Source organism: Procambarus clarkii, chromosome 30 (genome assembly GCF_040958095.1).
Source record: "Procambarus clarkii isolate CNS0578487 chromosome 30, FALCON_Pclarkii_2.0, whole genome shotgun sequence".
NCBI classification, from domain to species: domain Eukaryota; kingdom Metazoa; phylum Arthropoda; class Malacostraca; order Decapoda; family Cambaridae; genus Procambarus; species Procambarus clarkii.
Window position 1 is genome coordinate 11,632,631 of NC_091179.1, and position 27,034 is coordinate 11,659,664.

Here is a 27,034-nt window from a genome sequence, read left to right on the forward strand (position 1 = left end):
CCCCACCATTGCATCCAGGCATCAGCTTCAGAAAGTCATTGCTTCATTGGAGAAAGTTCAACACCGAACAACATAAATCATTCCAGAACTAAGTCAACACTCATACCATAACAGGTTGAGGGGCCACAGGGCTAATTACATTGCAAACCAGGCATGACAGGGCCGATCTCATCGAAACGTTCTAAATACTGAACAATTTGGAGGATGTTGATCTAGACAACTTCATCAAAAGGTCACATGGGACACAGACAAGGAGAAACTGTTTCAAACTCTTCAAGCCACAGTGTAGGACTGAAAGCAGGAGATGCTTTTTCACCCATAAGGTTATAAACCAATTGAAAATTACTTAGTCCTCGTAATATAGTGGTAAGACATTCGCCTGGCTTTCCGCGAACGCTCTGACTTAGGTTCGTATCCTGGCTGGGAGGATTTACTGGGCGTCAATCCTTAACTGTAGCTGTTATGCGTGCTAGTGTCTGTATAAGACTGTAAGAACTCTTGTATAAATAAATAAAATAAATAAATTGAACTGCCTACCCGCCGAAGTCGTAGATGCCAACACTATTAAATTTTAAAATCTTAAAATCCAGCTGGAAAAATTATCTGGACAAATAGGGGGATCTTTGACAAGCTGCCGGCTTCTTGTCCTCGTCGAGGTCACTTGAGTGTTAGTGGCCCTCGGGTAAATTTAATGTAATTTTCAAAAGAAAATATTGCGATATCTGGCATTGACCGAAAAAGACTCTAACCCTCTTTGATGTTCTTTCTACTCTTGACTAAAATCTCTTTGCCACGTCGAGAATGTGTGTTACCTAAAGATATTGAAAATTATATATTTAGAATTAAGAGTACAATCTCAAATCAAACACAAACGTTATATAATAATAAATTAAATGACTAATTTTGCATTTAGAAATAATAATATCTACTAAAGAGATATGAGTATAAAATTATACCATAATACTTCACAAGTACACTGGTTGTTGTTGACGTTTAGTGACGGCCGGGAGAGTGTGGGTTGCAGTGTGTTATTGCGAGAAATATCAACTGGTTGAGGTCAGTTATGTCTTAATTCACGATATGATGCAGGGGAACCATGTAACCAAAAGCATTAGTGTGTCAAGTCTTCTAATAAATAGATCCTGAGCCTTGTTTTGTGCGTGGAATATCAGTAAATCGGATGTGTGGGTTTGCCAGCTGATGGTGGTGAGTTGGCCGCGGGTGTGTTGGCAGTTTCAGGTCAAGTCACTATTTTCAGCTTGGGCCCCAAAACCTATATGAATCACAACATGGCCTAACCGTACTTGATAAACTACTACAAAGTTTTGTAACAGGTGCGAATGTAGTATCACATTGCGTGCATAAATAATACACATGTTTTCGGATGTCGGATTGATAATTTAATAGGTGTCTCGTACTAAATACATTCTTTTAGTTGTAAATTTGAGGCTATTGCATTTTATTATGTTAGGTTAAGTGGAGCACAGTTGACTGGATTGCAGCTGTCATTTTTTTCTTCCCTTGCAATAGAAGACAATATTTTGCATTGTGAAAGGTTGCATTTGATAAATCTTTTAGCCCAATGCTTGTGTAGTTGAATAATAAATTATTGCTTCATAAGTCACCTGTCCTAACTGCCTTGAACCTATTCTAATAACTTAACTTGGCTTAGTTTGAGTTGTGAAAATAAAACTAATGCTTGGTCTTGGTTATTCTTTACATCTTTCACAATGGTTCCAACGTTCCTCACCGTGTGTAAGTTTGAAGAACTCGATTTCACACCAGGAAGAATTCATCATTGTCACCAGTATTGTTAGTTTTAGTTTGTTACAGGTTAGTTTGTCGAATTTTTGAAATTAAAGTACAGAACAATACAGTATAGTAATTGCAGTAATTAAATGTGTATGCTTAAAATCATTTATCAAATTGATAGTGTCAACTTTCAAACTATTTGTTGTTGAATATATTATTTGTAGTTAAATCACCAGTTGTTAACCACACTTCACATTTGTTTTACATGTGCAAATTTAGAGGGCCTCGTGCCTAACAGATGCCTTGGGACCGAGATTGAATGAATAACCTGTTGTGTCCGGAAAGGTGGTTAATCGTCCTGAAAATTAGGGGAAAAATTCTATAATTTGAAGGCTAAAGTTCGGCAATATTATGGCAATGAAAGTATTATTTTCATATGTACATGTTTAAGCTGGATAAACTTTTAAAGGGAGTGATATAACTACAATCCTATACATAGCTAACCACTAGTGCTGATCTCTTGGACTAGCCGGAAAGTTTGGTCTGAACATATTTTGGTTCATATTTTGATAAATATTGTATCTACAGCTGTCTCGGTGTCATTTTATGGGGAAAACTTTTCTTTCAATTCCTATCATTCCGTGGATTTTTCCAAAGTGTTGATAAATGTATTATAAATTCTATTTAGAATAATAAAAAATAGCTCAAGTGGCCAATGACTGATAACTTGACCATATTATTGTTATAAGTTTTGTTTGTTATGCTATTTAAACCATATTTTCTGATTATTTCAACAATAGACCCATAATTGAATCCTTTCTTTTTTTGACATGTGCACTTTGAGAATTGCTTTGATGTATTATATACTGTACTATAGGTGGATAACAAAATGATCTGCAATTGTTTTTCTTTTCTGGTAGGACGAGACGTAGCCCAGACACCAGCCATGGGGAGCCAGGAGCAACCATGCTACACCCTAATACAAGGGCCAGCTGACACAGAGCAGCCCTCAGAAATGCAGTTAAAACAGGACTTGGGTAAACAAAATTTTTTTATCAACAACTGAAAATTTATTTGTGCTTCATTAATGCATTTCACCTTTTGTGATTGATTGTTTATGCCAAGGATTAATTCATATAAGCTACTTGTATTTGACTGATGATGTACAGTATTCAAAGACACATTGCTATCTTACAGGAAATATAGATTTGATTAGTATCATATTTAAATCTTCATGCAAAACTAATTCCATCTTCCAGAAAATGGTGATATACCTGTGAAGACTTCAGCTCTGAAAAAAGTAATCCAACTTATCTTGAATGGGGAACGTCTTCCGGGAATTTTGATGACAGTAATACGCTTTGTTATGCCACTTGAGGATCACACCATTAAGAAGTTGCTGTTAGTCTTCTGGGAAATTGTCCCCAAGACGACATCAGATGGCAAGCTCTTACAGGAAATGATTCTTGTTTGTGATGCTTACAGGAAGGTAATATATATATATATTTATATTTATATAATATATATAATATATTTATATATCTATATATATTTGCTTGTAATTCGAACTACTGTATAGGGATGATGTAAGAGTATTTTATAATTGGAATAGGAAACAAACTCTTTGGTACATGGGCATTATATTTATATATACTGGTGTATACAGTAATAAACGATATCTAGAAGTTTATTAGTCTAGATATAGACTATAGATCTAGACCAATAAATTAAGACTAATTTATTAGTCTAGTGCTGGTAGAAAGCCACCAAAGTGTTTCTGCTTACAGGAAACTTAATTAGCTGGAGCATTTCTTCTTGACAGTCTTAATGAATGGTTTCAATGGAGGATCTTTCTATACCTTTTATTAAAAATCTGCAGCATATAATACCTGATTCTTATTTATTTCAGGATCTTTCCCACCCCAATGAATTCATCAGAGGGTCTACATTGAGGTTTCTCTGCAAACTAAAAGAGCCAGAGCTGCTTGAACCACTGATGCCCACTATCCGCACTTGTCTTGAACACAGACACTCTTATGTCCGCAGAAATGCTGTTCTTGCTATTTTCACTATATACAAGTAAGTCATATGCAGTAAACATTGCCATATCCAGTGTTACAGTAACTGGTAACTTGAGGTGACTGCTATGGTTCTACCTAAATAGAGTACACAATTAATTACTCTTTTCTGCCCTCTCATAACTTAACACATTTACTTCCTTACACTGGTCCCTTGATTTGCCCGGTTGTAGAGAATGTGAATTCAGTGGTACAGGGTTATGTACTACATATCCAGATTCAGAAGTGCAGCGAGTGAATTTTGATGGTACACAGGTTTATCACAGATCATAAATAATCCACAGTAATCCATGGTTTTGCCTAGTTCTTGGAAGTGTTGAGCTTCCAGACCTGCCTTATTCTTGCTTTTAAAAACTTTTTGGATTATATATTTTCATTATTGCACATCACAAATCGTCTAGACTTTGTGTGCTGTGCTTGTGCCAGGAAAATGGAGGGAGAATTAGATATTAATGTTCAAATAGGTAATTTATATAATAAAGTTGGTTTCCGAGAAAATAAATTTTTCACATATACCCTGTACTAATAACTTTATTTTGTGCCATTTTTATTTAGACATTTAAAAAAAAAAAGTTACCCCATGCAAATCAAGAGCTGCCTGCAATCTTGTTTCAAATATGTATTAGTGATACAGTGCATAATTTTCTTTAACAAATTGTTTAACCTACACCCAATGTCCTTTGCTCTGGTACGCCATGTATGTCAATCACATTCTTGGAGCCCATTTCCACTTTTTACCATCCAAGTTGCCCATAACATATTGTATAGTATTATATTTTAATACAAAAAAATTTAAACTGGGAGCCCATAATATTTGGCACAATTGTTAATAAATGATGAACTATATTTTAATGCATAATTGCATTTGTTTGCTTTATGAATTTTGTATTTGTTGCTTAGATGAGTCTTGTCTTTGTTTATCAGGAACTTTGATTTTTTGATCCCTGATGCCCCTGAACTCATCTCCAACTTCCTGGAGGGGGAGCAAGACATGTCATGCAAGAGGAATGCGTTCATGATGTTGATACATGCTGACCAGGAGCGCGCTCTTACATATTTGTCCACGTGCATTGATCAAGTTAACTCCTTTGGTGATATTCTGCAGCTAGTTATTGTTGAACTCATTTATAAGGCAAGTTTTGCTATATTTTCATCCCCCTTGTTTTTGTAAACACACATGATGTATATTAGTTTATGTATTCTCATAGATTCCACTTACTATTGTTAATGAATGGTTTCATAAGTATTTGCTACCTGCAATGAATATTGGAAATGAGAGCGACTGTGTGGTATGGATATTTTGACTGCTTGATTATTCATTTGCTTCAGAACCATTTCACTTTTTTTTTATGGTGCTTGCTTTTATTTAACACTGGTAAGTACTATTTGGTCACAGTTTTAACTTTTTTCTTTATTTGCAGGTGTGCCATGCAAATCCAGGAGAAAGAGCACGTTTCATCAGATGCATTTACAATCTTCTTAACTCCAACAGTCCTGCAGTGCGTTATGAAGCCGCTGGAACTCTGGTTACCCTCTCGTCTGCTCCTACTGCCATTAAGGTGAAATGACATTGACTTATCAGCCTACTGGGTTGTTTCAGCTGGGGAATCTAGTACCATTCTTATCACATTATTAGTGAAGTCTGTATATTAAATGCACGCTCAGCACATTATATATCCTTTCACGGCTAAATATCACACTCAAACATCTACCACTTACTGGCTACTCATGTCTGTGCCACCTCTTGGGTAGCTTAATATTCATCAATCAATAAATCAGTCCCTCTCCCATCACATACGACTTGATAATGGTTCAGGACTGACCGAAACGTTGTCTTTTCTTCATCTTCTGGTGTGTGGTTTGGTCATCTTGTTACTAATTGTAAGTGAAAGTGTGCTGGAAGAGCGCTACCACTGAAGGAAGGCTTTACTTCCCATTTGGTGAGGTTTTTCATAGGCAAGTAATTCTACTGGTGCCTTGTCAGTACAGTATTCTGACCTTGCTCTCAAGAAGAGCCATAATATGTAACATGCTGGTATTTGTTCTGTTCAGTCTACATTTTATTTTCTATTGATTATATGTTAATTATTTTTGTTTTTCAGGCTGCAGCTAACTGTTACATTGAGCTCATTGTTAAAGAGAGTGACAATAATGTGAAGCTAATTGTCCTGGATCGGTTGGTAGCACTAAAGGATTCTCCAATGCAAGAGAAAATATTACAGGAGCTGGCCATGGATGTTTTGAGGATTCTTTCCACGCCCGATTTGGAAGTTCGGAAGAAAACTTTAAATTTGGGTAAGATGGTAGAATCTCATTTTCAGCCTTTTAACTGTTCTTGTGAACAGTATTTACTACATCTTCTAAAAATATTCCACTGCTACTGCTAGGTTGTTTAACACGTAATTTCCGCACTATTTCATGATCCCTCTTTGAAAAATTTAATGTTCAGTACTGGTATACTGCAAATCTATTATTCACACTACTGTTCCTGTTATGTAGGAACAGTAGTCTGGGGCTAGATTCACGAAGTTACGCAAACACTTACGAACCTGTACATCTTTTCTCAATCTTTGGTGGCTTTGTTTACAATTATTAAACAGTTAATGAGCTCCAAAGCACCTGGAGGCTGTTTATAACAATAACAACAGTTGATTGGCAAGTTTTCAGGCTTTTAAACTGTTTAATAAATGTAACCAAAGCCATCAGATTGAGGAAAGATGTACACGTTCGTAACTACTTGCATAACTGCTTCGTGAATCTGGCCCCCTGATTATGCACTGTTGTTTTTTACATTAGCTGTATATGGTTGAAATATTTGAGAACTTGGTTTGGCATTTTCATTTATGTCAAATTGTATATTACTCAAGTTAATTATCCACTGTTTTAGTAATTTATTTGGCATATTATGTCATGGCAAATGACTGTTAGCTGACTCTTACAATTTACAATTTATTGGACATAAATTAGTTGCATTATATAAAACAATAATACAAAAATTGGCCTATATGCATAGACACTGAAGTAGCCTGTGTTTATTATTCTAATGGGCCCAGTAAAGGGATGGGCGAGTGTTTTAAGTGGTCTGGAGTTGGGATCATTTATCTGCTTTAACGTGCTTGCAAAATTCTTGATTGCTGGATATTCCATACCATAAGTTAACTGCATTTAGTCAAATTGCTGTTAGGAGTAATTCAGGACTCCTATAGTTTCTCCAGTAGGCTAACAGAATTTAGTTGGCCATTAGAATTTTGCTTGTCATTGGGCCCTCTGATTAGAATCTACTTGCGGTAAGATGGCCTCTTGGAAGGCTTGCAAACAGTGGTTGCAAACCATGCATATATTTTTATGCAGTTAAGAGTTTTGCTATGTTCTTAATATTTAAGATACTTTATTCACTTAAAGTTTTAATTAGATTTGCAGGAGGACACTTGCAGTTTTAAAGACAGCACTCTGAAGTCAGATTCATGAAGCAGCTCCGTAAGCACTTGCGAACTTGCACAGCTTTTCTCAATCTTTGACGGCTTTGTTTACAATTATTAAACGGTTAATGAGCTCCAAAGCTCCAGGAGGCTGTTTATAACAATAACAAAAGTTGATAGGGAAGTTTTCATGCTTGTAAACTGTTTAATAAATGTAACCAAAGCCGTCAAAGATTGAGGAAAGATGTACACGTTCGTAAGTACTTGCGTAACTGCTTCGTGAATCTGGCTCCTGGTGTCTATACTGAAATTGAAGACATTTGCTGAGATTTGAAACAAATTTATGTTTAGAATTTATGGACTGAAATGGCCAAAAAATTTGATTCTCATAAACAAAAAAAAAATATATATATATATATACTATAAGCAATAGAAGTTGGCTTTTCCCAATGGAAAAGGCTTCACATTTCAAAGTTATTATAATATGAGAAAACATGACTGCAGCTTAAATATTTTTTGTACATTTTCAGCTATTGACTTCAGTGAAAGGACATTGCACATAAATGTTTATAAATGTTACCACCTTTCTATTAGTACTACCAGACTTATTTAGCCACTCTCATACTTGTCAAAATATTATTTAAGTATGTCTTGTATGATGCACATACATACTTATTATACTTACAAATTTTCTATTTATAAATATATTTTATAATTTTTTCAAATGATGTTCCACAGCCTTGGAATTAGTGACGCTGCGATCAGTGAATGAAATGGTCGAGGTGCTGAAGAAGGAAGTGGGCAAGACACACAACACTGTTGAGCATGAAGACACTGGGAAGTGAGTGCACACTTTCTTCAACTTTCTTTAAAATGGGTGTGAAAGCAATTTGAGTATTGTAAAGTTTTAGGCTGTTCTTGTGGGATTTTCTGGCTTGGTTCCCCCCCCCTTGGGTATTCCCTGTAGCAACAGGGAGCCACGGAAGAAACCCCACCAGAAAGAGGCATTTCATTTCATTTAACACTTTTATGTACCCGGTAGTTGTCGGAGAATGTAGAGTTACATGGAAAGACACTGTAAGTGTTTACATTCTTGGAAAATGAAGTGTAGTGTAAAAAATGTGGTATATAAACTGAATAATGAGAGAGAGAGCAACAGGTGATGGTTTATTTTCATAGACATGACCAAAGTTGTATTTTACAGGAGAACCTTCATTTAATAGTGTGCATTTGAGTGAGGGGTGAGTGTTTTGGGTCATTTAAGGGGCTGAAGTTTTTAAGAAATTTTTTCAATAAGAACCAACTTTATATGCATTACTGTTATGAAGTAATACATTGAATTATTAGAATTTATAGCTGTATAATCCATTATTCTTAGTTGGTATATAAAAAAGTAAATCTGGTGAAATTGATTTTCTAATCATTTTTTAAATTTTTAATCATATTGACCTCTTATTTTAACTTAGATTTTTTGTAGTTTCTTACTCGGGATTAGGATGACCAATTGTCATCCTAGTGTTTTTGCGTTAGGGTGTTGTGATCCTCTTTGGTAAATCACACTACTAGCATTCCAGTTTTCAAAATCTGAAATGGTCAGGCTGAGCCCATTGTGAACTTTAGATTCTAGATACAGAAACTTATTATTCTGCTCCACTCAAAGCTAGCTTAACATTGCGCACTTTACCAGTGTTTTCCAATTTACCCAGTATGATTTATTTCAAACCATATATATTTATAAGAGTACTGTATCATATCAATTTTATTCGCTAGGTACCGGCAGCTTCTTGTGCGCACCTTGCACACGATTAGCATGAAATTCCCAGAAGTGGCTGCCAATGTCATTCCCATCCTGATGGATTTCCTCTCGGATAACAATGAACTTGCTGCCACTGATGTTCTGGTCTTTGTTAGGGAAGCAATTCAGAGATTTGAGGTAAGTAGAAAGAGTTAGTTAGTTTTGAATGGTTTTAGTGAGTGTTTTTTGTAATCAGTTACTGTGAAGATCATAGCTGATGTGAGTTCATGTGACAAGGCAAAATTGAGTGTGGACAGCACACAGGAGGTAACAAGGAATGTATATATGGGGCAGTTTGCGAGGGCAATTTTTTTTTTCTCTCTACGACAATGCCCCAAAAGTACTATGCACTTAGTATAATGAAGTAGTGTGCTGCTATAGATAATTTGCTGAAGTATGGTGGTACTAGTTTCTTCACGTGGCTGTATAGGGCATCATATGGTGAATGAGTGCTTTTAATGTCTTGAACATAATACTGGCCAACCTCACGGAAGTGGTGAGTGGTAATAATCTCAAATATAATATTTATATAGAATGTGTGGTAAATGTAAACAAAAAAAAAAATAGTGATAGTTACTCATATGAATACCCTGGAACCTTTATATAATGACTTTCCCAAACTGGCTCTCACTCTTCGACTTTATTCACACTTATTTTTCCATCCACAATTCAACACTCCCAAATAAACACACAGCTGCTTCCCTTCCTATGACTGATAGTGTGCAGAAGCTAGAAAGGGAAGTTTGACAGTGATGAATTTGTACCACTCCAGTCATTCTTGTTCATGACAAGGGGAAGGGAAGAGAACTGTCAGGAGAAAGTGCCAAACCATTACGACTATATGGCACTTGGAAGGGATAAGGATTTGGTACGGGATGGGGGAAGGAATGGTGCCCAACCGCTTGGACGGTCGGAGAGTGAATGCCGACCTGCATGAAGCGAGTTCATCGCTCTACTATCCAACCCAAGTGGTTTGGCAAATTTGTATAAATCAAGAAAGACTTGGGTGTACTTGCGGTGATTGAGCTTACCGAATTGTGTGTGTTGAACACACACACTCACACTCAGTGTTATTTCAGAAGGTAAATGGCATATAGAAATATTTTAGAATATAATTTGTATGACATCTTTTTTGTGGTTTTTACTAATTTCAGTGTCAGTTAAAATTTTGTTTTAACTTGCCCTGTTATAGTATTTCACGAGTTCTTGTATGTTTTTGTTGCAGATTCTACGTTCACAGATTATTGAGCGCTTACTATCGGCTCTGCCAACAATTTGTTCTGTGACTGTACAGTGTCACACCCTATGGATTCTAGGAGAGTACGCCTCAACTACAGGTAAGCTACATTGACAGTGTTATTGAGATTAAACATGTTGTCGAGATGGGGTAAGAATGAAGCATTAAAGTTGCGTGAATAAAGTACTGTACTAGGAAAATGCAAAAAAAAAAAAAAATTGCTCTTCTTGGAACTCCATCTCAGTGGTTGGGAGAATTGCATTCTCTGATGACTCGAAGATTAGACGAGTATGACTTGTAAGATCTCTCGTGTGGTCAAGAGAGATTGAAGACGCAGACAAAGGCAGGTTAGTTATAGTAGTACCAGTACAAGAATGATTGGGGAATATTTTCGACCACACATTATTTCTTCAATCGTAAAATGTCTCGCTGCCATTATCATTCTCGCTTGCTATTACAAAACAAGCTTTTGATCTTGGCTCACTTGCACAAATTCCTTGTTTATCAGTCGCATATCCTAGGTGTTTAAACTGATCAACAACTAGAACTTTACTTTTTTGCATTTAATTTCTAAAGTTTTCTTCTCTCTTCACTACCGTAATTTTACTAACATTCACGCTGTCTTCTCAAACACATCAATAAAACTATCTACATCAATCTGTCACACTGTTAAAAGAAATGTCATCTGCATACGTAACATTTGACATTTTATTAGTTTATTTTAGTCCTATGAATCATACTAGGTTTCTGCCTTTCAAACCTTGTGTTCTTATCATGATTTCCCTCATGATATCACACATCTCTGGCATGTACATACAGTGCAGTGACGTAAAACCAGTCACTCCTTGTATCATTAATTCTTACCTATGTCAAGATAAGAGATATTTTCTGTATATATTTTGCAGTCTTTCTTGTATGCTTTCTCTACACGCTGTCTCAATGCATATACAGTACTGTATCTAAATTGCACTCTCACTCTTCCACCAAGGAACTAGTTTTTTTTTTTTAATAATTTCCTGTACTTTTCTCATTACTATCCTGCTGTGTTTTATACTTTACTCACTATTAATAAAGTTAATGCCTATATAATTCGTATCCACTACATCCATCTTATTTTATAGCGATACAATCACAGCCCTCTTTTTTTTTTTTTTTCTCTTTCTCTCTCTTTTGTCTCCAGTCCTCTGGCACAATACTGTACCACTCTTCCATACCTTCTGGCAAATTGTCCACTTGACATTTTTTCTGGCCTACATTGAAACTTTTCTGCATGTGACTCGATACAGCAGATGTCACTCATTTCAGCTTTCCCAACAATGTGTGAAAATTAAATGTCTAAATAATATTTGTGTTTTGTAATAGGGGAGGTTTTGGGCGTAGTGTCGGCTGTGCGGGGAAGCCTAGGGGAACTTCCCATTGTGGAGGACGAGGTGCGTAGGGCTGCTGGTGAGCCTGGGGAAGAGGACGGCTCTGTAGACAAGAGCAGCCAGCATCAGCAGCAACAGCAGAAGGTGACAGCTGATGGTACTTACGCCTCCCAGTCTGCCTTCTCAACAACTACGTAAGTGCAAAGTCCATTTCTATAAGGAGATTGTTCCACATTATCAAGCATCCCTCTTAGTTTTATACTGAATAAAAGTTGTTTGATTATATTGTACTTAATAAGGTCAGTAAAGTCAGAGTTTTGTTCTATATTGTTTTTTAAACAAGACATTTGGATAGAGCAAGTATTAATTTTAACATTTGTTCTGTTAAAATATGTAGTAAGGATGTATGCATTGAAACTACGGTTTGGAATTCTCATTGGACAGGTCATCTAGAAAGGCAGATGATCGGCCACCACTGAGGAAATATCTCCTGGAGGGCAACTTCTACCTTGGAGCTGTAATTGCCAACACCCTTGTTAAGTTGGCTTTCAGGTAGTAAAAGTGTAATTATTGTGCACTTGTGTAATTATTTCATCTCGGTGTATATACAGTTGTCTGGAAATTTATTGCTGCTGACATCTTTTGTACCCTAATTGTTATAATATATTAACCAAATACTGTAGTGAATCGATATTCAATATTTCACATTTTTCATGTGATTCAATATTTGTTTTGTTGTACCCCTTAATAGGCACACTTGTCTGGAAGGTGATGCCTCCAAACAGAATGCCTTCTGTGCTGAAGTGATGCTTGTCATCTCCTCTATTGTGCACTTAGGCAAGTCTGGTTTACCACAAAAATCCATGACCGATGATGATTATGATCGCATGATGCTGTGCCTTCAGGTTAGTGTTGTACCAAGTTAACTGTGTATTTGTATTATTAATGCTTTGAATGAGAACTGAGTATTATTTAACGGTTGTATTGTATTTTTGGTTTTCATTTAATAAAGGAGTTGCATTGTCTTGTAAACTTGTATACACAAAAATTTTAATACACCGTATTTGCCAACTTAAAAGACGCACCCTCGCATAGGACGCACCCCTATTTTACAAGCATATTTTGTGGGAAAGAACTATCTTAGTACGTTTCATCATACATTTATTGAAAGATATTTTAAAGTGGATTTTGTACCACAGCTCTTACCTCCTCTAAGATCAACTGTGTAGTTTATATTTTGGGCAAGAGAATTGCTATACAGGATGTGAAACTTGTATTTTTGGATGTGATGTTTTGTTGCCGCATCAGGCCACCAGGGTGGCACACCCGGTAGTGGTACACCATCACAGCGCTCTGGTGGTGGTGTCATTTATGCATTGCAAATGGCTGACAGGCGGAAGAAAGTTGAACATTCCTTTCAAATTCTTGGGACCATTTTCACTTAGATAATGAATAAATGTGTCTTATAAGGTAACATTGTCATTAAATAATGTTTGACATACAGTATATCAGGTGTGGGTTGTGTATGCTGGGTAAGGTGGCGAGATGTGAATTTCCTTCATAACTGCCGACATATCGTAAGTTTGTGATAACAGATTGTGATGCCTTGGCTTGCTTTCAATATTGTATTATTAGTAACACAATTTACTGTAATAATTTGGTTTGTTTTCAATATTTTATTATTGGCAACGATTTTTGCATCTAACAAACTTGCCCAGTATGCTCGTCTGGCTCCCTACCCTATGGCACTCGTCTCCCATCCGTAATGTGGCCGCATTAGACGCAGGGCACTTTTTAGATACATTTACAAATAAAAAAAAGGGCATCTTATATGCAGGCAAATACAGTAATACATAAATTATCATGCTGCTGCTTATGGTTTCCTGTTGTGCAGCATGACCAAACCATGTATAAAATATCAATGTCTAAGATTTACGTCTTGGGTACTCGGCATCTTTGCACAATATTTGTTCATTCTTTTTTGTCCAACTGCATCTCGCGTTGTCTATTTCTACCTCTTTATCTCTGTTTTTGATGTCCATGCCACACAAATCTCTCGAAACTGTGCGGAGACTGGGGTATGCCAATTTTCTTGCAGCCGTCTACTTGCCACTCGTTCATTGTGCCAACTGTGTTTTGATAGTCTAAATTCTTGTGCTTAATGGGCTTTTGTAGCACGACTTAAAGTATCACTAGTTATGGACTTCCGATAGGCAGATTGCAAAATTCAGGAATGATCATTTTGGAATGTTTTGTCAGTCTGTGACATTACCTCTGTTTGAAGATGATTTTAACAATGTTCTAAGGAAACTTCTGAACCACTGGGGTGTTATATGAAACATCTGATATTTTAAAGAAAATGTAAGAAATTTTGCAGATATTTCAAATGAGATCTTTACTTGGATTCTAAATTACTGTAATAGCAAAACCCTGGCTTTAGTTAATAATTTGGAAAGCTTAGGTTAAGGTCAAGTTAAGTGTAGAACTTGTAAATATGACAGTGGCTGTTACGTAGGATAGCGTTTACAATTTAATGTTAGGCAGTTAGGGAATTAATATATATGGTTGCAGTTATATTAAGAGTGGTATCATGTTGCCATTAATGTTACTTTTTGCCCTTTAGCAACTCTTGATTAAATCAGATGATTTTGGCAACTTGCTATACAAGATTACTGTACTAAAAAAAGAAAAAATATGTTCACAGGTCGTGTCAGAACGTACCCCAAGTTTGGCATGCGTGTTCACGGAGCAGTGCCGGTCAGCTCTGTCCCATATGCTAACTGCAAAGGCAGAAGAGGAAGAAACACTGCGGCGTGATCGCAAAGCCAGTAAAGTTATTGAGCATGTGGATGACCATATTGCTTTCACCCATTTGACAAAAGGCAGCGATCCCTCCTCCACAGACGATATGTTTGACCTCTCAATGTCTATGGCTGTTAGTGGTGGCAAGAAGGAGGGTATTGATCTGAGCACCAGCAAATTGAGCAAGGTAAGATATTTATCCAGTCTTGAACTAGACATGCTCTTCTTTTTTTGTCTGTAAATTTAAATTAGATAACATCTTGATGATAAATCTGACATTTGTAATTAGGGTAAGTGATACCGATGCTCTCATAGGTTGAATGGAATTAAGGTTGTTAGAGCAAACTTTGACATACATGTGGTAATTTCAACCTGATTTTCAGTTGTTGGTGCCTTATTTTAATGCTATGTAACCTCTAATAGTTAAATTGAATAAAAAGACCATTTTTGAGCTGTGAGTTTTGACCAGTACTTGTGCTTTACAGGTAACTCAGCTCACAGGGTTCAGTGATCCTGTGTATGCTGAAGCGTACGTACATATCAACCAGTATGATATTGTCCTGGATGTACTGATTGTCAATCAGACTGCAGACACACTACAAAACTGCACCTTGGAGCTGGCAACCCTCGGGGACCTAAAGCTAGTGGAGAAGCCGCAGCCAGTTGTACTTGCACCACACGACTTCTGCAATATTAAAGCCAATGTAAAAGTGGCCTCGACCGAAAATGGCTTTATCTTCGGCAACATAGGTAATCTTGTCTTAAAAATGATACGTTTTCTCTAGAAAATGGGCTTGCAGTATTACTGAAGGTTCATCACAAAGAATTGACTTGGCAAAGTACAGTACAGTAATTCTAAATAAATTTCAGGTGACGACTATTTCACATATGCAAGTGCTGTAAATCCTTCTGTTTTCTCATACTGCCTGGAGTTGAATCCTTGTGGGGTGGCTTCCAGATATTTTTCTCCTGAAGTCCAGAGTTTTAAGAACTAAAAAAAAAAAAAATGGGATGTGGAGCCAATGGCAGCTGGCCAAGATGTCAAGATAAATATAACACAAGGATGAGCATTACTGTAGCCATTGTTTTGCCCCAAGGATAACTCGCCCTTGTATTGGTACTTAACAGCTTGGATTATACAGTATTTCTAAGGCCCCTTCCTGCTCCATTTGTTTATTTTCATTTGTGTGCCTGTTACACAAATAATGAAAAGCCATTACAACTATATATCACTTGGAAGGGGTCACGATAAGGATTTGGGATGGGACGAGGGGGGTGGAGGTGGAATGATGCCCCAACCACTTGGACGGTCGGGGATTAAACGCTGACCTGCATGAAGCGAGACCGTTGCTCTACCGTCTAGCCCAAGTGGTTGGACCGAGTCTTTACCAAACTACTTCGATTTTTAACTGGCTATATAGGCTGGTATATGCTTATATATGCTTAGAAGATTTGGCAGAGCCTTTCAACTTGTGCAAGGCAGCCTTTTTTTTTTTCTTATCCTGTATTCAACATGCACTAACAATAGTTAATTATCAGCATTTAATTGTTATTTTTTTATGGAAATGTTCATGGAAAGCTTTTTCCTAAATTTAAATTCTTTCCATGCAGTTTATGATGTGAAAGGTTCGACTAGTGACCGCAACGTTGTCATCTTGAATGACATTCATGTCGACATCATGGACTACATTGTTCCAGCCTCCTGCACTGACCTTGAGTTCCGACAGATGTGGTTGGAATTTGAGTGGGAAAATAAGGTATGTAAATAAAGTAACTCTAGTAGCTCTTTTTGATTGAACATGGATATTTTTTGTATCTTAATATTTATGTAAAATAGTGTGCTTCATGCATCTATAAAAAATTAAAAAATACATCACACCTCATTTAAGTGGAGTAACTCTTGCATGATCTTTCTTTTGGCTTTGGTGATCAGATATGTGAAGTGGTTATGAAGTGCCATTTTTAAGAGGAGTTATGTAGCTGCATAGAAAATTGTTAAGGAAAGTGAAAATAAATGATCTTAAAAGCGCAACACGAAACCTCAGACTAAATGGTTATAAGATGCCAAAGAATACATGCCAACCAGCTGGTGGCAACCGTGCTATTATCGTGAAACATGCTCACTTTTTCTCATGGAAAGGATCCAAGAGTTCCACCAGCAAATCTCGAACAGTAAAAATATAAATTTAGTAGCGAAAGCTCTCTTTATTGAGGTCAAAAGTCATTGACCATTAATGAACAAAGCAGTATTTGGCTGCTTGCTTATATTGCATATGTTTCAGGTGACGGTTAACACCCAGATGACGGAGCTAAAAGCATATTTGGATTACCTGTGCAAGTCGACCAACATGAAGTGTCTCACCCCTGAAAAGGCCCTCAGCGGCACAGGGGACTACATGGCCGCCAACCTGTATGCACATTCCATCTTTGGGGAGGATGCGTTGGCTAATTTGTCCATCGAGAAACCGCTGGACAACCCTGATTCTCCCGTCACAGGCCACATCAGAATCCGTGCCAAGAGCCAGGTGAGGATCTCTCGTCTTTGTCATGCATTTTTATTTTGTCGTAATACACTCTGACATTTGCATCATGCTACGTTTGCTGTAACTAAGCAAATTGGCCCGTCAGTACAATAACGTCAGAATTTACATTTATAAAAAAAAAATGCAGCTCTAAGTAGAACAGATAAAGGGAATTTTTTCTTTTATGTATGTTTAACATATTGAAGTACAAATACAACTTGATTTTGACAGTTAATAGAGTACATACCTTCAATTAATTGTTTTTCAGGGAATGGCCATCAGTTTGGGTGACAGAGTAAATAAAGTGCAAAAAGCAACGATCAAGTCGGTTGGTGCTTAAGAAACGTGATGCGTCTTATTTTTGAGCAGCGAAATGTTCTAGGATATGATTGTGCTGTGCTGGGTCTTTTTAGCTGTTGACTTAATAAATTAAACTATGCTGTGCTTCATAGTTAGGTCATGTTACACAAGGTAATCTCTGTTATATGAATTTTGTTTAAGCAGGTTTGTTCCTTAGCCTAAAGGATGTCATTAAAATGATCGTTGAGAGGTCCAAGTACTTTATTTGTTTATTTATTGTATATAATCAAAATATTTGCATGTTAGGACATAAGTTTGTTGTTAAACACTTGTATAACTGCCAAGGAACAATAATAAAGTACTGCTAATAGATATATATATATATCATGATGGTTTTATTAATTCAAATTTAATATATTGATAAAATTGTGGTATAATTTATTCATTATTAATTTCTCTCTATAAAAGAGTAATAAATATGTGCACAAAATTAAGTGTGTTTATCTAAAAATAAATTGTTGCTTTTGATTATATATTTGTCTTAAATTCTCAATTCATCTTTACTAATAATGAGGTGCAGCGATGTACCTAAAAAAAAAAAAGTGGTCACATCTCGCATTCAAATGCAAAATAAAATAGCATCATAATTGGGCAGTTGTAAAGTTCAATATTCATGGTTGTACAAGATGCTAAAATTAAATAAATCTTCCCCACATGATCTAACTTTGTCTTAGATCTTTGTCTCCACTTTGTCTTAGATCTTTGTCTCCACTTTGTCTGTAGTTTCTTGGTATTTCTGTATAATATCCAAGATGATACTCTTTATGAAGGCAACAGGTGCAGCGGGTGACGGGCTGTGTACATGCAACGCCCCGTGGAACAAGACACGTGCATCCCCCAGGTGTAAACATTGTCCCGAGGCTGGAGGTAGTGATTATTATGAGTGTCGCACGAAAGATCAACCACTCTGTTTGATCACTTCGGTTATGTAACACATTCGATGACTTTCCTCATTTATTTTAACACTGAAATTTATTTGCATTTTAATTTTATTTATTAAGCTAGGATGGTCAGCTTATTTCCTTACTGCATTACGAAAATGTCTCCTTACACCCTTTGAAACAGCTAGGATCGATTTTATAAAAGTTAATATTTGCTTTAATTAGTTCCCTATAAATTTTATTTATTTTGCCATTTCGTTTATTAACTGTTAACTGATCTTGGGCTATTTAGCCTTAGGTTTATACATCCTTTTACCAAGTATAGTGATGCATTTTTTATCTACATCCAGTACAGTTTACTTGCTGTAAAGTTTGGTAAATAAGACAAGGTTATACAACATAAGGATTTATTTTATACATTTACTACATCATTAACATGCAGGTACTCTAAGTCTCTCTAGTTACAAGGTCACTCCTGGGGTCTAGCACAACTAATAAAAATATCACAGGGCAAATCAAAGTAACATGAAGACATCTTAATGTCACCTTGGTAGAAAGAGGAGTGGGGCCTGGAGAACAGAATGACAAGATGAAAATGGATGTGCAGTAGAAGAGGGAAAATGAGGATGGGGAGAAAGAACTGGAGAGAGAGAGAGAGAAAATGTAAATATAGTACACAAGAGTAATCACACTAACTGCATTAGTGAGAAAATCTGTAGGAGCCGAACCCTTGTCACGGCTCCTGTGGATTTTCTTGACGTGCAGTTTTCTGGAGAATGCTTGGAAGGAAATTTGTTCACCACACATCGCCCTTGTGAATGTCGGTAGTTGCATCAAGAAGGAATCCAATTTTTTTTTTTTTTTTTAATGCATGATTTTGCTTTAGACAATTGCATTGTTCTATTACCTGACCAACAATAATAGTCTAAGTTATCCCTACCTTGGCACTCTGTAAGATCACATGCCCCCCCAAATTCCTTGGTTTCCACCTTAACTGGTGAAAACCTTGGTGAAATAATAACTTTCTTTTATGGGGACTTGCTATGTTTTGGCTATTTACAGCCATATCTCAAATTTTGTAATTTTTGTTTTGTTTTTTTACATTTTATGCATGTTAACTTGTGTAATTGCTGTAGTTTTCATATATATATAGTTGCATTAATATGTACATAACACTTTTCTTAAATTTAGTCTTCCCTCTGCATTTCCTGAGGTACATCTTTACTTTAGTAAATATATATAAAAAAATTATCTAGTGGTGTTCATAATAAATATTGCACATTTATTCATCGGATAAAAACTCCATATTTGTAGTGTCAGGTAAATGTTCACGATTGAGGAAATCATGCCCAGGAAATAACTGTGTGGACCACCTCCCGACTCTGCCTCACCGCCTGACATTGGTATTACTGGAGAGGTAGAGATGATGCCCAAGTTGCTTGAGTGTGCTAAAATAAAGATCTAATGGCAGGGGTGGGGTGAGGTAGCTTATGGATCATCCCGGTAGGGTTGGAAAAGTGAAGGGGTGGAGTTAGTCTTGTGTGACGGTGATGTTTGCCCCAGAGATCCCCCAGAAATATTAAGTGGGGTGCTAGGTGTAGGATTGGTAATGGTGGTGGTGGTGGTAGGTGAAGATGTGGTTAGTGGTGTAGGGTCAAGGTTAGGGGCAAGTGGGTGAGAGAGGGGTAAAGTTGGGTACAGCAAACCACACACGCAAGACTCCCCTCCCACCTTAGGGGAGTCTCGCAGTGGGCACGTAGCAAGGTGACCACCCACTAGTGGACGCGGCGACACTGGTGTTGGTGTTAAAGGAGAAGGAAGAACTGAAGGGACCTCGTGTGGTCGCAGTTCTCCAGGTCTTAGATAGGGCGAGGTGAGCAATCCTGGATGAGGGCGAGGGTATGGAGCAAAACGGGTCAATGCTGGTGTGTGAGAAGGTACGCTATAGCCGAGGGGTGGACCTCCCCCCACCTGGGCAGCAGCTGCCGCTGCAGCTGCAGCAGCCCATGGGGAAGCAGTGGTGAGAGAGGGTGGGAGGTATGGTGGGTAGGCACCTGTGGCAGCAGCAGCATGTAGTAAATAAGCGGCCAAGGCAGGGTCAGCATAGGGCCACGCCAGGGCCAAACGCTGACGTTTGTCCTTCATCCGACGATTCTGGAACCACACCTGTTGTTGACAGAAGTTAGGTTACTCTTATTCTGGTATGAGAACATCATTTAGTCATATTTAAGTGTAAAGAAACGTTATTGTTACAGTATAATCACTTCAGAATAAACTTGAATTTTATATCATGAAATGAAATTGCACTACAAATTTTAATTCCACTTTATATCTTGAGAATTAAGTTTTCTCGAAGTTGCATAGTAACCAATAATCTCCCTTGCAACCATATTCTTTATTTAAGCTATGCAATTCTATATGAATTGAAGTGACTGAAGGACAGGTAAGTGGGATACAATGCTTCTTAAAAAAAAAAAAAGGTCATAGCTACAGCTGTATAGGCATAAACTATGAAAAGTAGCTATTTCCACTAGTGCCAATAACCAGCATAACCACTGGAATGCAGCCATACCTGCAGACTCGTCTGTACAAGGTGTTGCAACTGGAATACAAGTCACTAAAACATAAACAGCAATTATTGTCTACATCTATCTTTCTCGACACTTGGCCTAGCTACTAACAAATGTGCCTGTTGTGACGACGTCACTGATGACGAATGTTGTGACATTCGTCACTGACGAATTTTGTTCAAAACCACAACGCTGTAAAGGCTTCACCCACGTACTACAAATACAAATAATCGCCAACAGAACCTAAACACCTAACCTATGCCTATATACATGCACAATATGCTAATATACTATAATATTAATTTATATTTGAGAAAATTCCCGTTTTGAATGAACAGCATGTAAAAATTATTAATGCGTCTGTGGGGTCGACCGTTGGGTGTAATGGACTTAAGTCGAGGATGGGTTGTAAAAGAGAGAGGGGGGCAAAGTGAATTTGTTTTGCCTGTTATAAGGCCTTTGAACACTGCCTCGCATAAGAACTGTCAACAAGTTGGAGTTACAACCTGAAAGGTATTACAGTGGATAAGATTACTCGAGCAATAGAAGGCAAGTGTCACACTGAGGAAAAGGCATCAGAGTAGTGAGACATTACCATTGATTGATGAAGATTAAGCCACCGAAAAGGTGGCACGGGCATGAATAGCCCGTAAGTGGTGGCCCTTTTGAACCATTACCAGTATCAATAGATGATACTGGAGATGTGTGGAGGTACGACTGCACCCTGCGTGACGGGAGATGTCACCACTTGGTCCGGGAGACATCTCCCGTCACGCAGGGTGCAGTCGCGCCTCCACAGATCTCCAGTATCAGCTCTTGATACTGGTAATGGCTCAAAAGGGCCACCACTTACGAGCTATTCATGCCCGTGCCACCTTTTAGGTGGCTTCATCTTCATCAATCAATTCAATCTGTTTAAATCACGGAAGACATCTTCCGTCACGCAGGGTGCAGTCGCACCTCCTCAGATCTCCAGTATCATCTATTGATACTGGTGATGGCTCAAAAGGGCCACCACTTACGAGCTATTCATGCCCGTGCCACCTTTTTGGTGGCTTCATCTTCATCTTAACACATTCATAAGGGAGACATCTCCCGTCATGCAGGGTGCATTCGCACCTCCACAGATCTCCAGTATCAGCTCCTGATACTGGTAATGGCTTAAAAGGGCCACCACTTACGGGCTATTCATGCCCGTGCCACCTTTTGGGTGGCTTAATCTTCATCAATCATCAATCAATCGGGAGATGTCTCCCGTGGACATTACCAGTTGGGTCTCACATTATAATTATTATTGAGACTCATCATGTTTCAGAGGGGATAAAAGCCTTTCATGTCAATGTTTACTGCTGGTGCATAAATACTCAAACAAAGAGTAGAGAAACCACACTTTTTTAGACAAAATCCATAATGGTGAAACAAGTGGGTGCTACAGTACATTTCTAGCACATGCAAACTAGTTATGTTTTGTTAATCTAGCTATGTGGGTCATCAAAAAGTCTCTCTCTGACCCGGCATACCTCAGGGGATATGAACAAGTGGTATGTGCAGAGAGTATATACCGAGGTTAGGCTGGAGTAATGAGCACATACTGATGGCAGGTGGTGGTGATGGCAGTGTGGTGGTGATGGCAGTGTGTTGGCAAGGGTGAGTGAGTGTAAGAGGAGGAGGAGGGAGACGTTAGTCAAAAGAGGGTAGATGAATGGAGTCAAGTTGGGTGTTTTCCCTGGACTGTGAGCGCGGCAAATGTAACTTGTCGACTGCATGCGGTAACTCACATAGACATGGCTACTCCTGTGTGGTCTGTAATACAGCTGTAGTTCCTACATTCTATGGCATGTTTCACATAAAGATCGTTTGTTGTATAGTTTCAACAATTTTGCTAGAATATGTTTAAAATAATGAAGCATTAAATGACAGGAATTTAATCAAATTAAATTAAATTTCTCCATATCCGGAAAAACAAGAACACTACCGATTTATTGGCAAGAAAATGAACGGATGCGGGAGAGGTTTGCTAAAGCACGAACACACTAACTCAAAACACGAGTTACAAATACAACCAGAAAATTTAAAAGATTGAGAGAATTTTGTTGCTTCCTACGGAGGGAGGGGGGGGGGTGTTCGATCCCTGATAGTTCAAGTGGCCGGGCACCGTTTTTTCACCTTACCTGGAGAGTGTCTCTAGAGTCCTACTACTCCCCAGGCCAGGCGCAGATCTTGTTCTAATATCTTAGCACTTAATGTGTCCTTATTCCAGCACTTAATGTGTCCTAAGTGTTATATTGGCATTGCATTCTATCCTCATAATTACCTTGAGGGATTTCGTGAGGGTTCTGATTTTCTTTTTCCAAGGAAAAAACATTTGAAAGCAGTTTTGGGAGTTTCTTTAAATAATGACTATCATACAAAGATCTAGAACCTCCTAGGAATTAAAATATGAAAACAATTGGTGATGGCAACTTAACAACTGACCTAGAACCTCCTAGGAATTAAAATATGAAAAGAATTGGTGATGGACGCTTGAGAACTGACCTAGACCCTCCTGGGAATTAAAATATGAAAACAATTTGTGATGGCAGCTTGAGAACTAACCTAGACCCTCCTGGGAATTAAAATATAAAAACAATTGGTGATTGGCAGCTTGAGAACTGACCTAGACCCTCCTGTGAACTAAAATATGAAAACAATTGGTGATGGCAGCTTGAGAACTGACCTAGACCCTCCTGGGAACTAAAATATGAAAACCATTGGTGATGGCAGCGTGAGAACTGACCTAGACCCTCCTGGGAATTAAAATATGAAAACTTTTTGGTGATGGCAGCTTGAGAACTGACCTAGACACTCCTGGGAATTAAAATATGAAAACAATTGGTGATAACAGCTTGAGAACTGACCTTAATGGTGGACTCCGGCAGGTTCAGCTCCTGGGCCAGCTCGCAGCGCCTGGGTCGGCTCACGTAGTTCTCCTTGTAGAACTCCTTCTCCAGTCGGCCGATCTGCTCCCTGGTGAAGGCTGTTCGGTATCGCCGGATCTCCGCCGCTGATTGGCTCGTTGGTGGCTGTTGCTGAACTGTCTGTTGTTGCTGCGTTGTCCCCCCAGCACTCTGTACCACGGGGCTGTGACCCTTGTGGGTTAACTCCTCGTCCACACCTAAACAAATAAAGTCTATTATTAGTAAAGCTCCAAATATTCCATTACTAATGGCGCTTCAACTGCTACATGATACTGCACTTATTACCCCCTTGACTCATTCTTCAAATGTCCAACCACTTGGGCTGGACGGTAGAGCGACGGTCTCGCTTCATGCAGGTCGGCGTTCAATCCCCGACCGTCCAAGTGGTTGGGCACCATTCCTTTCCCCCCGTCCCATCCCAAATCCTTATCCTGACCCCTTCCCAGTGCTATATAGTCGTAATGGCTTGGTGCTTTCTCCTAATAGTTCTTCATTCTTCAAATTCGAAATGTTTATATTTAATCTTACTCTATCAAAACATAATCTGGCTTTAATTTATACAACAATTAAGTCACTGAATGGTTAATTGTACTCATAGATTTCAATTTATTTCCATCAGATACTTAATTGCTTGTCAACGGAAGATAATTACCTCTTAATTTTTTTTTTAGGGGGGAACGGTTGTAACTCTCAGCTCGCGTCTCAAGGAACGGCAAATTTAATTTCTCTCTAGCTGGGAGATGTATATAAGAACACTTTTAACTATCTTAATTTACAGCGAGAGGAACAGCACTTAAAACCTCCTCCGATACCATCTCCTTACCGCAGAGATGTAAAATGGTCTACAGACAAATGTTGTTGTTTTTCTGCGGCAGAAGAAGAGCCAGCTAGCTACTTTGGCAGATAAATAGGACAAATACCCCGCAGGTATAAGCCGCGTCGTGCAGGTATACGCGAGTAATTAAGAGAGATGAGAGACGGGCCCGCTGCCTTGCCTCGACACTGAGGGAAGAGGGGAGGTAAGGGAGCTGGCGTCACTGTCCCCTCACATATACTCGTCCAAGGGAAACGACAGGTGCAAATTGAGAATGAAAGGTACAGTAGGGGCGAGGGAGGGGAGGGGGAGGGTGAGACCTGTGCTATGAGTTACCTGTGGGTGATTTTCAGAGTGTTTCTGCAGCCTTGAATGAATGGGGGAGAGTAGGTGGAACAGGCAGAGGATAGTGGTAGGGAAATAGGAGGATGGGTTAGTGGAAGGAATAATGGTGGGGAAAGGGGGGTTAGGAAGAAGGGGAAGGGATGACTGAAGGGGGGGTGATGGTTGAGGGGTGTCAAGTGGTGGGGTGGGGGGAGGAAGAGCGGAGATGAGGGTAGTGATATGGGTATAGGGAGCAGTGCTCGGGGACAGGCAGCAGTGCTCGGGGACAGGCAGCAGTACTCGGGCACAGGCAGCAGTACTCGGGCGCAGGCAGCAGTACTCGGGCACAGGCAGCAGTGCCCGGGCACAGGCAGCAGTACTCGGGCACAGGCAGCAGTGCCCGGGCACAGGCAGCAGTACTCGGGCACAGGCAGCAGTACTCGGGCACAGGCAGCAGTGCCCGGGCACAGGCAGCAGTGCCCGGGCACAGGCAGCAGTGCCCGGGCACAGGCAGCAGTACTCGGGCACAGGCAGCAGTGCCCGGGCACAGGCAGCAGTGCCCGGGCACAGGCAGCAGTGCCCGGGCACAGGCAGCAATACTCGGGCACAGGCAGCAGTACTCGGGCACAGGCAGCAGTGCCCGGGCACAGGCAGCAGTGCCCGGGCACAGGCAGCAATACTCGGGCACTGGCAGCAGTACCCGGGCACAGGCAGCAGTGCCCGGGCACAGGCAGCAGTACTCGGGCACAGGCAGCAGTACCCGGGCACAGGCAGCAGTGCCCGGGCACAGGCAGCAGTGCCCGGGCACAGGCAGCAGTGCCCGGGCACAGGGAGACCATTACTAGACAACAGTGAAAGACAAGGGAGAGATCAACACAGAGGTAGGGAAGGAAACTCTTCCACCCTGACAACTTTACCAAACAACAGGGCAGCCAACGGAGGACCAGACAGAGGTCTAGGTAAGGGTAAACAGGGACTGGGTACGGCCCGGCAGGTGCAGATGCAAGCCTGGCAGGGGCTGGACAGGGGCCCTCCTCCTCCTCCTCCCCTGCCAGGGAAGGAGGGCCCCTGGCCCCCAGACACAACAGGGGCCCCTTGTCACAACAGCGCTTCTTCCCGGCTTTGATCACCGTCTTTATCTAGTGGCCCAATTGGAGCCTCGTGAACCGCTCTCAGATTGTTTATAAACACTCAATTAACGAACCTCCGCCGCCACTCGCTAGTTTGCTCAGGAATTTCAATATTATTTGCATCATACGTAGTGTAATTGGTCCGGAGGCTAATGGCCTTCTTCCATTTTAAGGGATACTGAATAGAGCCTTAAAGTACGCAAGTTAGGTTTTTTTCACAAACAAAAAATCCGCACGTGATAGAATTTTTAAGATAGTTCTATTTAGATATATTGAATTAATCTATTATCGTTTTCGAGACATTGAATCCTCTATCGTTCTTCAGACATCGGATTAATTCTTCGCGGTCATGATTAATAATTTTATTTTAAGATTTTCGGTACGACCTGGGGCCTTGACAGCTAAGTGGACAGCGCTCGGGATTCGTAGTCCTGAGGTTCCGGGTTCGATCCCTGGTGGAGGCGGAAACAAACGGGCAGAGTTTCTTTCACCCCTGATGCCCTCCTGTTCACCTAGCAGTAAATAGGTACCTGGGAGTTAGACAGCTGCTGCGGGCTGCTTCCTGGGGGATGTGTAACATAAAAGGAGTTCTGGTTCATTCCACGTAATTTTTTACGTATAAAATAGTAGAGGGGCTGGTCCCAAACCTGCATACAGAAATAACATCACATGAGACCAGAAAGCATGGCAGGATGTGCAGAATACCCCCGTTGAAAAGCAAAGGTGCAACAGGTACTCTGAGAGAGAACTCTACCAACATCAGAGGCCCGAGACTGTTCAACACGCTTCCACTACACATAAGGGGCATAACTGGCCGACCCTTCACAGTGTTCAAGAGAGAACTGGATAAGTACCTCCAAAGGATACCTGATCAACCAGGCTGTGATTCGTACGTCAGGCTGAGAGCAGCCGCGTCCAACAGTTGACCAGTCCAGCAACGAGGAGGCCTGGTCTACGACCGGGCCGCAGGGACGCTAAGCCCCGGAAGCACCTCAAGGTAACCTCAAGGTAAGGTAGGTCGAGGAC

The 27,034-nt window shown here is 39.6% G+C and overlaps 2 protein-coding genes across 2 annotated transcripts in view; one reads left to right on the forward strand and one right to left on the reverse strand.

The window, feature by feature from the left end:
* The first annotated feature begins 923 nt into the window (after nt 1–923).
* Nucleotides 924–17,657, forward strand: betaCOP (coatomer subunit beta). The gene is made up of 18 exons (XM_045754151.2): nt 924–1,056; nt 2,673–2,789; nt 3,012–3,241; nt 3,662–3,831; nt 4,755–4,962; nt 5,252–5,389; nt 5,933–6,125; nt 7,988–8,090; nt 9,020–9,182; nt 10,270–10,381; nt 11,644–11,842; nt 12,093–12,200; nt 12,400–12,553; nt 14,353–14,637; nt 14,936–15,200; nt 16,062–16,207; nt 16,733–16,975; nt 17,241–17,657. Exons 2-18 carry the CDS (start codon nt 2,699–2,701, stop codon nt 17,310–17,312), a joined length of 2,880 nt encoding a protein of 959 aa, XP_045610107.1. The 5' UTR covers nt 924–1,056; nt 2,673–2,698; the 3' UTR covers nt 17,313–17,657.
* Nucleotides 17,658–18,603: 946 nt separating this feature from the next.
* The window catches only part of LOC123765515 (segmentation protein even-skipped), a 48,191-nt gene continuing 39,760 nt past the window's right edge, over nt 18,604–27,034 (reverse strand). The window contains exons 3-4 of the mRNA XM_045754152.2: nt 23,681–23,937; nt 18,604–20,379 (exon numbers count right to left, since the gene is read on the reverse strand). Of these exons, the coding sequence (XP_045610108.2) occupies nt 19,702–20,379; nt 23,681–23,937 (935 nt within the window). The 3' untranslated portion in view covers nt 18,604–19,701. The remainder of the gene's footprint in view (nt 20,380–23,680; nt 23,938–27,034) is intronic.

What these genes read in the sequence shown, in the direction of transcription:
- betaCOP (XM_045754151.2), top strand. Translation starts at nt 2,699, where the DNA reads ATGGGGAGCCAGGAGCAACCATGCTACACCCTAATACAAGGGCCAGCT. An exon ending in GAAGAAAACTTTAAATTTGG is followed by an intron (nt 6,126 to 7,987) that starts GTAAGATGGTAG and finishes GATGTTCCACAG; the next exon opens with CCTTGGAATTAGTGACGCTG. An exon ending in AATTTGAGTGGGAAAATAAG is followed by an intron (nt 16,208 to 16,732) that starts GTATGTAAATAA and finishes CATATGTTTCAG; the next exon opens with GTGACGGTTAACACCCAGAT.